Source organism: Cryptosporidium hominis, assembly GCF_000006425.1.
Source record: "Cryptosporidium hominis TU502 chromosome 1 CHRO011077, whole genome shotgun sequence".
NCBI lineage: Eukaryota > Apicomplexa > Conoidasida > Eucoccidiorida > Cryptosporidiidae > Cryptosporidium > Cryptosporidium hominis.
In genome coordinates, this window is record NW_667246.1 from 1 (window position 1) to 12,030 (window position 12,030).

At 30.4% G+C, this 12,030-nt stretch overlaps 10 protein-coding genes across 10 annotated transcripts; 4 read left to right on the plus strand and 6 right to left on the minus strand.

Moving 5' to 3' along the window:
• Positions 1-588: 588 nt before the first annotated feature.
• Positions 589-2,580, minus strand: Chro.10259 (hypothetical protein). The annotated part of the gene is made up of 1 exon (XM_661308.1): positions 589-2,580. One exon carries the CDS (start codon positions 2,578-2,580, stop codon positions 589-591), a length of 1,992 nt encoding a protein of 663 aa, XP_666400.1.
• A 408-nt stretch (positions 2,581-2,988) lies between these two features.
• Positions 2,989-3,546, plus strand: Chro.10258 (DNAJ). Its single annotated transcript, XM_661309.1, has 1 exon — positions 2,989-3,546. The coding sequence occupies one exon, from the start codon at positions 2,989-2,991 to the stop codon at positions 3,544-3,546; it is 558 nt and encodes a 185-aa protein (XP_666401.1).
• An 839-nt stretch (positions 3,547-4,385) lies between these two features.
• Positions 4,386-4,820, minus strand: Chro.10257 (RNA polymerase subunit 8c). Its single annotated transcript, XM_661310.1, has 1 exon — positions 4,386-4,820. The coding sequence occupies one exon, from the start codon at positions 4,818-4,820 to the stop codon at positions 4,386-4,388; it is 435 nt and encodes a 144-aa protein (XP_666402.1).
• A 114-nt stretch (positions 4,821-4,934) lies between these two features.
• Chro.10256 (aspartyl protease-like) lies at positions 4,935-5,321 on the plus strand. Its single annotated transcript, XM_661311.1, has 1 exon — positions 4,935-5,321. One exon carries the CDS (start codon positions 4,935-4,937, stop codon positions 5,319-5,321), a length of 387 nt encoding a protein of 128 aa, XP_666403.1.
• A 384-nt stretch (positions 5,322-5,705) lies between these two features.
• Chro.10255 (AT hook motif protein) lies at positions 5,706-6,653 on the minus strand. The annotated part of the gene is made up of 1 exon (XM_661312.1): positions 5,706-6,653. The coding sequence occupies one exon, from the start codon at positions 6,651-6,653 to the stop codon at positions 5,706-5,708; it is 948 nt and encodes a 315-aa protein (XP_666404.1).
• A 521-nt stretch (positions 6,654-7,174) lies between these two features.
• On the plus strand, positions 7,175-8,371 carry Chro.10254 (WD40 protein Ciao1). Its single annotated transcript, XM_661313.1, has 1 exon — positions 7,175-8,371. The coding sequence occupies one exon, from the start codon at positions 7,175-7,177 to the stop codon at positions 8,369-8,371; it is 1,197 nt and encodes a 398-aa protein (XP_666405.1).
• Positions 8,372-8,389: 18 nt separating this feature from the next.
• On the minus strand, positions 8,390-9,031 carry Chro.10253 (hypothetical protein). Its single annotated transcript, XM_661314.1, has 1 exon — positions 8,390-9,031. One exon carries the CDS (start codon positions 9,029-9,031, stop codon positions 8,390-8,392), a length of 642 nt encoding a protein of 213 aa, XP_666406.1.
• A 235-nt stretch (positions 9,032-9,266) lies between these two features.
• Positions 9,267-9,626, plus strand: Chro.10252 (hypothetical protein). The annotated part of the gene is made up of 1 exon (XM_661315.1): positions 9,267-9,626. The coding sequence occupies one exon, from the start codon at positions 9,267-9,269 to the stop codon at positions 9,624-9,626; it is 360 nt and encodes a 119-aa protein (XP_666407.1).
• Positions 9,627-9,678: 52 nt separating this feature from the next.
• Positions 9,679-11,055, minus strand: Chro.10251 (hypothetical protein). The annotated part of the gene is made up of 1 exon (XM_661316.1): positions 9,679-11,055. One exon carries the CDS (start codon positions 11,053-11,055, stop codon positions 9,679-9,681), a length of 1,377 nt encoding a protein of 458 aa, XP_666408.1.
• Positions 11,056-11,241: 186 nt separating this feature from the next.
• On the minus strand, positions 11,242-11,916 carry Chro.10250 (potassium/proton antiporter). The annotated part of the gene is made up of 1 exon (XM_661317.1): positions 11,242-11,916. The coding sequence occupies one exon, from the start codon at positions 11,914-11,916 to the stop codon at positions 11,242-11,244; it is 675 nt and encodes a 224-aa protein (XP_666409.1).
• Between the last annotated feature and the right edge of the window lie 114 nt (positions 11,917-12,030).

A 12,030-nucleotide genomic window follows, 5' to 3' on the forward strand; every position in this document is an offset into this window, starting at 1 on the left:
CGATAGTTCTAGTTTTATACTAAAACCCTTTCCTTTATATATAAACCACAAAATTTTTGTTTGAATTTCTAATTCATCCTAGAATTTTAAACTTAGTTCAAGATGTTCTAAGAGAATTTACTATTTGTTTCGCTTTATTTGCTGCATTTAGCATTTCACTTAGCAGTTCAATATTTTCACTCTTCTTTTCTGAATCTTTCACTTGTAAAAAACTCTCGTTAATTTTATTTCTCATTAAACATTTAAATGAACTTATTCCTTGTTTTGCTCTAAAATTAATACTTTCGAATGATTTGTTTCCGCAATCCAAGTTTCCTTGAACAATATTATCACATAGATATTTTATCTGGAAGAAGATAGTTTTAATTATCAATTTTTTGTAAAACTTACATTAAACAGCGATGGATTTAGGTTTTCGAAATATGTTATTATTAAGTGCGACATCTATTGATAATTTGACTAGTACAAAAGATATACAATTAATTTATCACTCAAATTGCACACAAATTTTAACGCTAATCTTAAAATACTTATTATCGATATTTCCCCAGAATTTTTAAATTTATCACACAAAAAATCTAAATATCACTAAGCATTCTTATTAGATGTAACAGAAAAATTTTCACAACTATAACTATTACATCTTTTCATAATATTAGCCTGCCTATACCATTCTCCAATAGTGGAAGCACTTACTGATTTTATTGGAGATGATGTCTGTTTAATAGGACTTTTTTGAGTTAATGAGTTATTTTTATTTAAAGTTAAATCATCTTCAAGGTGTGAATAATTACCAATATCTTTTGTTGAACTTGTTTCATTCTTATTTGAATGATGTACTACATTTGTGTTTTGAATATTAGTACTTTCTAATGACTGATATTGCTGCTGGTTCGTGTTTGAAATTGAATAAAGTGACAATGAATTATTTAAATCCTTTACTTCTGTTTCTTCTTGTTGAATATTACACTCTAACTTATTACTTACTGATAGAGGTTTGGTTTCATTAGACTTGGTTCCTATTTGTGAGATATTTTGAGTTGAAATTTGTTGAATACCAGAAGTATTATTTGAGTAGTTTAATGCATTCATCGGCTGCCTTGCCATAATAATAGGTGTTGTCACGGGCATATATTCTGCAACAGGCGGAGGCGCAAGTACTGGAATATTTGATTTTGAATAACTTAAATTTTGGTTAAATTGATTATTTAAATTTGAACTTTCAGTTAAATGGTGGTAGTAAGGAAACTGTTGTTGTGGAACAATAGATTGTAATTGCATAAAGGATGCGTTTTTATGATTGATAGGACTAAGCTGATGCATCCCATTTATATTATTATAATATGTTGGTGTAACAATTGAGTTTGCATTTTGCGCTGACAACATCATCTCATGGGTATTATTGGGATAATTAACCATGTAATTTTGTAAATTAACTCCTTGATTATGTTTTGGGTCAATAATGGGAATCCTATTAGAAGTATATGATAGTGGGCTTTGCATGTAATGCTGAATGCTCGTAGCTGATGCCACCGAATTTGCAGAATTTTGTTGCAAAGGTGAAGCTGTAATCTTTATTGGTGAAGATGGAGTTAAAACTTGAGTTGTTCTAAATTTATTAAGGGGAGAAGCTACCACCAACGCTTGGCCATCTGATACTAAATTACTATTTTGATTTCGTATACTATCCTCGATATTATTAAGTTCTTCGTTTTCGTGTGTATTTACGAAATCCGCAAGAGTATAAAGCTTCCCTCTAGATACAATACGTAGCAAAGGTTTGTTTTTGTCAACTCCTGGTTTTGTTACAAGTTTTGCCTCAACCATTAGCCTTCCATAAACATATGTGCCTTGTTTAACCCTAGTAAAAAGAATTTTGTTTTCCCTGCTATTTGTAAAGGTTGCAATTGCTCTGTCTATTGGATCATCAGGAACAGGAATATATTTCATATTCAAATCATTTATTTCTTCAACTGAGAACTTTAAATCGCCTTTCTTAACTAAGAGTGACTTATTTTGGTTTGATTGCAATGCTGATTGAAGATTAATATTAGTAGTTTCATTTAATACACTTGAACTTGATGAGGCATTTTTGCTGCAATTTTCTGTGCTTTTACAATTGATATTGTTATTGTCATTCGTATTTTTGAATAATCTTTTTTCATTGATATTATTAATTGATGATATATTTGTATTTTCGGTATTTAATGAGTTTAGATCCTCCGAGAAATTTAATTCAGTATTTTTTGCATTATTGCGTAATTTTTCACAAACAGATTTGAGTTGCTCAATTTTATTTTGGTAATTGGAATTTAACTCGTTTAAATTTGCAACTCTTTTTTTAAGTTGTTTATTTTGTTCCTTTTGCGCTTTCAATTCTTTATCTCTTTTTTCCAGGTCATTTTGCAAACTATTAACTTTGATACATAAATCTTTTCTAATTTGTTGGTTGTCTCTTAACCTATTCACAAAATCCCTATTTTTTGACCTTAATTCACGTATTGTGCTCTCATATGAGGTTAATCTATTATTCAACTCTGCTAGTATCCCCGCAGTTGAAGCTGTATCTTGCAGAGCCATTATATATTTATTATTGAAAGAATATTTAATTATTTTTTGAGAATACACGTATTAAGGTTTTACTTTCATTGTTAAAATCCACTAAATCAATCTCACACAATATATATATATATATATTTTAAATAGAGACATTACTGTGTGAATAAAGGAATAATTTTTGTCCTGAAACTGAAAGAGTTAATTTAGATAATAGTTAGGTTCAAATAACAGTTATAGCTAATATAAGCAGTAAATAAATGAAGTTAAAATGTTTGATTTGTTATTTTTTCTAATTAAATTTAGTAGTAAGTATTTGTGTTGAAAAAATTTCAACTAGCGGTTTGTATATTTAGTTAAGATGAATTGATTCGATGTAATTATTTTATTAACAAATTAAAAATTAAACGTGTTGAATTTTCAAAACAAGTTATGGATAGTATATTTTATAGGTTTCAAACAGCATTTAAACTCCTTGGGTTAGAAGTTGGGGCCAGTACCAAAGAAATTAAATCATCTTTCCGTAGCTTGGCAAAGAAAGTTCATCCGGACAAAAATAGGGGGAAGCACGAGAAATCAGCTCATGAAAGTTTCACAAAGTTGAGAGATTCTTATGTGCTTTTGTGCAATGAAATAGAGAGAAGACGATTCGAGAAGGAATATTTGTCATTGAATGACAGTAATACAGTTCAACAAAAAAGTAGGCAAGACTCTTACTCCAATCGTTCATTAACTGTGAATACCTCCAAAACAGATGGACTGTTGAAGAAGGAAAAACTCGATAGAATGGATCTAGAGTTACTTCGTAGAGAATCAATACACTTAGTTAATGCATTCAAAGACTATTTTGAACCAAAAGTTGTTAAGGAATACAAGAGAAACAAACAAAATTTGAAATGGGCACTGAATCACGCACGTATAGATAAAATAATTGATAGGTTCAGTGAGTTTGAAAAAATAGTTTTATTTAAACTCGCACACATTATATGACCAAAAATAACCTTCAAAATAAAGTTCGGTACCAACGTTTCAAGGCGCGTTAATGGAACAGTTTAGGCGCTAGAGACGGATTATATTATTTCATTTAACTAAATTTGTCTAATAAATATATTCATTGGAGACGTGAAATTTAGTTAAATTTTAAAGAAGTTCACTGTAAAGCAGGGATTTTCTAGACTTTCGAGTATTTTAGATTGTCTTAATTCTTTTCTAATTGACTTTGAGTAACTGTTTTTTTAATTGTTAATTTGTTAACAATGGCCGAGCAAGCGTCGAAATAATGGTCGTTCTAAGAAGGGTCGTGGCCATGTAGTAGCGATAAGGTGCAGCAATTGCGGAAGGTGCGTATCAAAGGATAAAGCAATCAAGCGTTTTGTTGTAAGGAATATTGTCGATGCTTCATCACAGAGGGATATCCGCGATGCATCAGTTTACTCAACATATGCACTCCCAAAGTTGTACAACAAGATGTGTTACTGCGTTTCATGCGCTATTCACTCGAGAACTGTTCGCGTTAGAAGTGTAACAGACAGAAAGATAAGAGCTAATCCAAATTCTCAAAGGTTTAAGGCTCAAGTCTAGTTATTGACAGCTAAGATCTAATCAGTGTTTTCACAAAATTTTATATATGAACTTATGTTCTTTTAATGATCAGTTGTGCACATTAGATCGACCATTTTTAATCCTACTTATAAATAGTAGACCTAATATGGTAGTTGCGACTTGTTTAAGATTTTTAATACTAGACGATAATTTCTTTTCCCTTAATTAAAACTTTTACGGATTGACTTAGAAAATGTTCATGCACTTAATGCACAGGTAGTCGGTATTTAGATGATATCTTCAGATCTCCTAACTAGGCAGTATAACCTCATGTCGAGTGAGAAGTCGCCTACCAAGTTTTTGTCTGCTGTTAGAGACATTAGGAGACCACCGAATGATGCATAAAGGCTTCTTCTATCTGATTGCTTTTCTTCTACACGATATATTTTCCCATACATTACATAGTCATATTGGTCCATAAGAGTTTGAGGTCCAGAGTTATCCCATACAATATCATTAGGATTTACTGAAACTTGGGATGATAGTCCGATGTATAGGCTCTCTTTTTCTCTAACAGGAAATAGTTCATTATTTATATCTAAAATCAAATCTGCATCAAAGCCAACACTTCTACCTCTTATCCTTCCAATTCGATCAAACTTTCCGCTATCTACGCTGTTAATAACAAATCTATCTTCAAAAAGGCACGAAGGAAGTGACATTGGGACTTTTTTTGTACATCGAATATTTTTTTTATTAGATAAATAGAGCCCGCTTCAAGCTTTGCATTTATTATAAAAAAAAAATTTTTGGCTCTATTCATTTTTCATATTAACATGACGATTGGAATTCCATTAAAGCTTTTATATGAAGGGCTTGGGCATATTGTTACAATAGAATTAAAGTCGGGCGACCTTTATAGAGGGACATTAACACATGTTGAAGATAATATGAACTGTATGTTGGAACATGTCAACGCAACTATGAGAGATGGCAAACCAGTTTCTCTTGAACAGTGTTATCTTAGAGGAAGCCAAATTAGATTCTGCATACTTCCAGATATGTTAAAGAATGCCCCTATGTTTAAGTTAGCTGCGAATGCAAAAAATAGAGCTAGTGTATTAGGAGCAGCTGGAAACAAAAAGGCATTTGCAGCAAGATTTATATCTAGAGGAACTAGTAGAGGAAGATCTGGTAGAGGATTAGCAGTTCAGAATTATTAAGAAATAAATATTCTAAAAAATGTCAAGAATTTCTATATTAAATTATAATTGGGATTATTTTGATCTAGTATCTTCGTTAAGTAATTTGACTTGATTTATCATAGTTTTATTTTGTTCATACTTGCACCTTGCAGTTGTATTTAAGTTAAATCCAATTCTTTTTTTTCTAGGGTCAAGAATAATTTGTCTTTTTTTCATAAAACTAACTCCAAGTATAATATGATTTTTATAGGAAGTTTGCTCTTTTATTCCGATGCACCAAGCCCTTTCTCTTTTTATTAGGTAGGAAGTATGAATCCATTTGATCAAATTTGGTTGCCCCCCAAATTTTATTTTCATTATGGGAAGTAGGCCATGCAACTTTGCAGGATCAGAGAAACATATTTATTGATTAATTGTAATACATCTGTTAATATTGAGTTTATTCAGCAATTCACAGAGTTTAGAGAATTGATTGATTATTTTGTTGTATAAATTAGACGGGAAAAACGAATAGGTTGAACCTACATCAATAATAGCAAAAAGAGATGTTTTTTCTTCCAATAAACTGAATTTTCCACTTCCAATTGATAGCCCTTCCAAACTCACTTTATATACATTCGATGGGTAAATAATTGGAACCCAATAAACATGATTGCGTTTATTTTCTGAAAAATTTGAATTCCTATTGGTTATTTTTTCATCATGTTCCTCAATTACAATCCTTCCACCTGAGTGCAATAGGCAAATTGAAACAACAAGATTATTAGAGCCTTTTATATTTATATTACTTTCTAAAGAAGTTAATAAAGAATTAATAATGTTTGCATGTTCATCCAAACTTGATTTTAGCCCAATACCAAATACTCCAGTTGCGCGTTGACGGTAAATTTTTTTAGTTTCTAGCTCATTACAACCTAAATAATCATATTTAATTTCAAAGTGATCCTTAATAATTCCAGAATTTTGTTGGACTTCTTCAAACCTTAAAGTATCAGAAAAATATTTCCCGGAAATAACACTTCCTTCATTGAAACGATGGAAATATTTACATTTTTCACCTCCTAGTAATTTTCTATTACAATTCTTTCCAGTTATTGATTTCATTATATCAAACGGGGGATATTCGTGGGAACCGCAATTTAGGCATGTTATACATGTAAAACTAATTTGGGAGCTGCCAGAATCAAGTATAAGAGTTTGCTTTTGAGGCGGATTCCCAACAAAAACATTAATAAAATAATATCCATTTTCATCCTTTGTATTGTGAACATTAATTGTAATGCGTCCAACTGATAGCTTAATCGCAATTATTATTTGAAGTATCACACTTATTAACTTGTTGATCCACATTTCCTTCAATTATTCATTTTCAAATAATGCGGCGTGGACTGATAAAAAGTTTGAAAAGTGAAAATATTTAAGGATAGGTGCAGTAAAAAGTTATTTAAAAGTCTCAAATTACAATTATATAGCATTATTTATATCGAGAAATAAAATTTTCTACTCGAAACTAGGATAAATATAAAATTTCTGTTGAAATTCAATGTTTCATTACTTTAAAAATTTCAAGCAGGAATTGATAATGATTAAAATACAAAGTTTTTGTGTTATATATAAAGCACAACAATAAATTAGAATTAATCAACAATTTTATTTTATGCTTTGTTAATTGTCCAGCAATCAAAAAGTCAAGAATGCATAATAGTTCTACTTGTGGAAAATTTTTAGCGCAAAAACTGAGGGAATTTTATCGAAAAATACAAATCATACGTAACGATGAGGAAAATCATGAGAATTACATTGAATTGAATTCCATATTCTTCTTTAGCGTATACGTATATATGCTTATATAGTTTTCAAATTTATTGTTAATGGGCTCTTTGGACAAGTTAGGAATTATCGGAGTGTTAGATAGTGCAATTTGGAGCGTAGCATCTCATCCAAAGGATAGAATTATTGCATCATGCGGTAGTAGCATAGTTGTCTGGATGGATACAAAGTTAAAAAACCACAAGTGGTACCAAGAAATAGAAATTGTAAATAAATGTTCTATGGCCGGAAATAGTTGGGTTAAAGCCTATGAATTTGGAAGTTTGGAACATAAGAGACTAATTAGAAAGATTGCTTGGTCACCATGCGGAGGTATGATCATTTCCGCGAGTTTCGATAGCTCAATTTCAGTTTGGGAATTTGTATCTAGGGATATTGGATGGGCTTGTATTTGCAAGATTCTTGGCCCTGAAAGCGAAGTAAAATGCGTTGATTGGAGTCCTTTTAATAATTTTGTGGCTGCTTGTTGTAGAGATAGAGCAATTTGGTTTTTTTCATTGGATATTGGCGAAAATAGAAAATTGGGAACACCTATAGAATATGATTGTATTGGAGTAGTAACTGCGCATACAAATGACATAAAGAAGATTAAGTGGCATCCAACTATTCCTATGGTATTATTATCATGCTCATATGATAATACAATAATCGCTTGGGCGCCTTCTTCTCAGTTATTAGGCCACGATGAAGTTAAAAGCTTAGAATGGGTTAAGTTATACACGCTCAATGGGCATTCTTCAACTGTTTGGGATTTTACTTATAGCCCCAATGGTGAATTTCTTTTATCTTGTTCAGATGATTCCTCGATTGTTCTATGGAACAGTAATCAAGGGAATGAAAATAAATTTAAAAATTTGAACTCAGTAAACTTTGCACTAACTGATACTTTTAAAATGATTTTTTACAATACACCGAATACAAAGAGGCTTTCAAAATATATTCAAATTGACCAAGCAAATTCATTCATAAATAATTATGATAAAGAGTTGTATAGCTATCCTATTTATTCAATTGAGTGGTGTAATTATATTAATTGTATCATTGTTTCATCAGCAGACAAAAGCCTGCATTTATTTTCCGTTACTGATTCAAAAAGATTGAAACATATTTGTGAGAAACCAAATGCTCATAACAGCGAAATAAACTCGGTTTCTTGGTTAAACGACGATAAAAAAGGAGAATTTATTTCGGCAGGAGATGATGGAGAGATTGCTTTGTGGAGATTTGATTTTGAATAAAAAAATACTAAAATTATATCACTTAATTTTCGACTTTTTGGATGTGTTTTGGGACCACGTTTTGCTACCTACGACTGTACAATTGACTGAAATTTGACACAAGACTTCCAAATCGTCTCCAACCGGAAGTGGGACTTTGCCTCCGTAGTACCAACCAACACTTCCTGTGCTAAATTGTCTCGGAGAAATAGCAAGTTTTTCGCTTGAACCATTGATACTTAGGCTTAGCGTTTGGGATTTTTCTAGAAATTCCTCAATCGACATTGAAATTTGCTTTCTCTTTGTTGCTTTTCCATTTTGTTTAGTTATTTCTGGGATGTTTATATTTAAGCCGTTATGTTCCTCCTCGTTATTGGCATTGGTTTCTTCATCTTTATAATTAACATTTGATACATTGTTCGTTATTTGCTCAATTGGAGAATTGGTAGAATTTTTTTCTTTTATTTCTAAAATAATGGCGTCTATTAAGTCATTTATTTGGTTTTTTTTTGGTTTTAAGCTATCCAAAGGAAGCCCAAGAGCTTTTTCCAACTCTTCTCTGACTTTTTTTGGTGTAAGTGTATCCAAGTTATCATTGGTTACAATTTTATTAAGGTATGTTCTAATTACTTCAGCGCTTGTATTAACCAATTGGTTACTCTCTTCGGGATTGGTTTCCATTGAATGTTTAGTTTCTTAAATATAATAAGTTAAAGCGTTTCTAATTTGAAATATTAATTAATATATCAAAATTGTGGTAAAAATGAGCCATGCTTTCTAAGGCGCTATATTTATCGGCCATTAGAAATAATATTAAGAAAAAATAGGTCCAGCACAAAGAATTAATCCATATTTTTCGTTATAAGTAATTATGTGTGATCTATAAAATTATTAATTTTTATAAAGTCCTTAGAATATGTTGTTAGTTGATAGAATAAGTAATCTTGAGGAGAAGGTTAATGAACAAAATGAAGCAATTAAAAAAATTGCTTTATATGCACTAGAGATACTCGATGAAAACGACAGGCTTTGGAAACACATTATGAAAGATATTACTATGAAGCATAACAGGTCTTCCCCACAAAATATAAACGAACCTATTTTTAGATTTAGATCAAAAACCCCCCCTCCTCTAAAAGAGCCGAATCTTCCAGAGAAAGAACAATCATTTAAGGTTATAAGAGGAACTGAAAAGTTTAATAACGATGTGTTTTTATCAATATTAACAAAGGAAATAGGTCAAAGGAAAGTTTTTACAAAAAATGGCAAAAAATAAACTTAGTAGCAATCTGTGAGAAGCTTTAGCATTATTACCAGACATTTCTTTATTAATTACTGAAAAGCGGCCTTAAAATTAAAATAGGGTATCGTTGAAAACAAAAAAATTGATAAAAAATGGGGCAGTTAACTTTAATATGGGCGATCTGCCTATTATATTGATAAATATTACTTGAAAAAATATTACGTTTTTCGTAAGAACTTCTGATCTTTTTATGTACGTTGTGCGAATCTAAATAATTTACTTCTTTCAAAGGAGTTTTGTTCTTAATCTTATCGTGACCAGAACTTTCAAAAGATCTACTTAAAAATGCATTGTAAGGAATTTGTACATACCCTACAATCTTTTCATAGGGCTTGTGGTACTTTATTTCTCTTATTAAATAACTGTTATCTACTGGGGTTAGCTGATTGCTAGAATAAACTCCTAATTTGTCAATATTATCGCAGCTATTCTTGATCTCTCTTGTTTTGGGATATAGACAATTAAAGAGGTGACAGTTATCTAGGCCAGAGCTTCTAGGACGATCTCTTGTAGAACTTCTTTTAATATGCCCCTTTAAGTAGTAAAATTCGTTTTCTGCAATCTCTAAATCTAGAGGATCATCAAGCCTCATACTAGAATTATCTTCTTCGTCAAAAATATATAGTTTATTTGATGATTTAATATTTAGTGCGTTTTTTCCTATACAGTTAGAAAGAATGTGATTTTCGTTTCCGTTGTAGAACACATTAAACATATCTAGCTTATTTGCTATAAAATTGAGTGTTTCTTTTGGAAAAAATTCTTTATCATCAGATTTTGATTCATTCTCGCATATGCATATTTGAAGTTTACAATTGTTATTTGAGGCATTCGAATAGTTTTCTTTATCTTCCCAAAAAACCTCAAGCTCTTGATTTTCATGTTTGATATTAGTTTCTAGTTCTGGTAGTTTTGAAGTAATATTTGTGGATGTATTATCAAACATGTTTTCTGATAACTCTTCTAGTCGTTGATGATCAAAATCTGTGTTTATAACAGAATGATAAAAATTGGAGTTCACCACAAACTTATTACTATTTAGATTCTTGATAAAATGTGAATTCTTATCATTACTATTATTAATCAAATTAATAGGGTGATTATTAAAATCCATTTTTAAAAAGTCGATTGGAATTAATTTAAAAGCAGAATTAACTGCATTAAAATCAAAATTACCAATTTCTTTATTTAAGTCCTTTGATTTACAAGAGTTGTTTTTCATTAGGCCGTAGTCAGTTTCTTTGGGCAAAATGAGTGATAAATTATCCGCAACGCTGTTATTCTCCTTATTACAATACAGCCTCTCAATGCTTTCAATTCTAATAATTGCATTTGATAATGCAGTTTCTAGTTTTTTTAGAATTTCATTTTGTCTCAAAACAATGGTTTTTAAGTCATCCATTTTGTGCAAGCTGCTTTTTTTGTGCAGTTTCAATGTGTAAAAAAACTCATCTAATTAATTGCAATTTTTATCAGCGCTTTATTTTAATTCTTCGAGTAAATGAAATTTAAATAAAAGTTAAGATAAAATTCAATATGATTAAGTGTGATTCACGGAATTTAATCCTACATTTATATATTAAAAAAGCTACATTTTTGAGGACGAGTTGCCCAAATTAGTGACATGAGCAAGTGTAAATTCGTCTATTTTCTCCAAACTAATACTTGAAGTTTTACACCCAAACTTTGATTCATTAGAAACAACATCTTGACTTAGATCTTCCAATTCATTTTCATTTAATGAGAAGTCAGTGTTTGGATTAGCTCTTGAATTTTCAAAGACATTTGAATACGAAATTCTGTCCTCTTGAAAACGAGAATTCAAATAATTATTTCTAATATATATATCAAATTTATAATCCTTTGTTGAAGAATCTAAGCTGTGACTATTTCCACTAAAAATACCCAAATTTTTTATAATGTTTGTTATGTTAAATGCTCTTCTTTTATTTGCATTATAGAACGAACTACCTAATGAAAAATTGAACTTCTGTTTAATTGAGGTGATTTCATTATTTTTAACATTAAATTTTTTATAGTTATTTTCATTTGATGGAATATTTGAATTCCTTCTTTTCAGAATGATAGAGAATATCCTAAGAATAATTGGGGTAGATAAAAGCGAAATTACAGTAGTTGCTACAAGAATAAGGTAGACTTTTCTGGATATTATTCCAAGTGATATTCCCTTTGACGCTAACACAAATCCAAATTCACCTAAATTTGCTAGCATGAAGGATGTAAAAGCAGATAATTTAATCATGTGCCCAAATGCAAAGAATATTAGAAAGTTTACGAAGAATTTAATTATTGATATGAATAAACAAACATATCCAATTGTCCAATAATTGTCCCAAATGAAAGTTGCATCAATAAC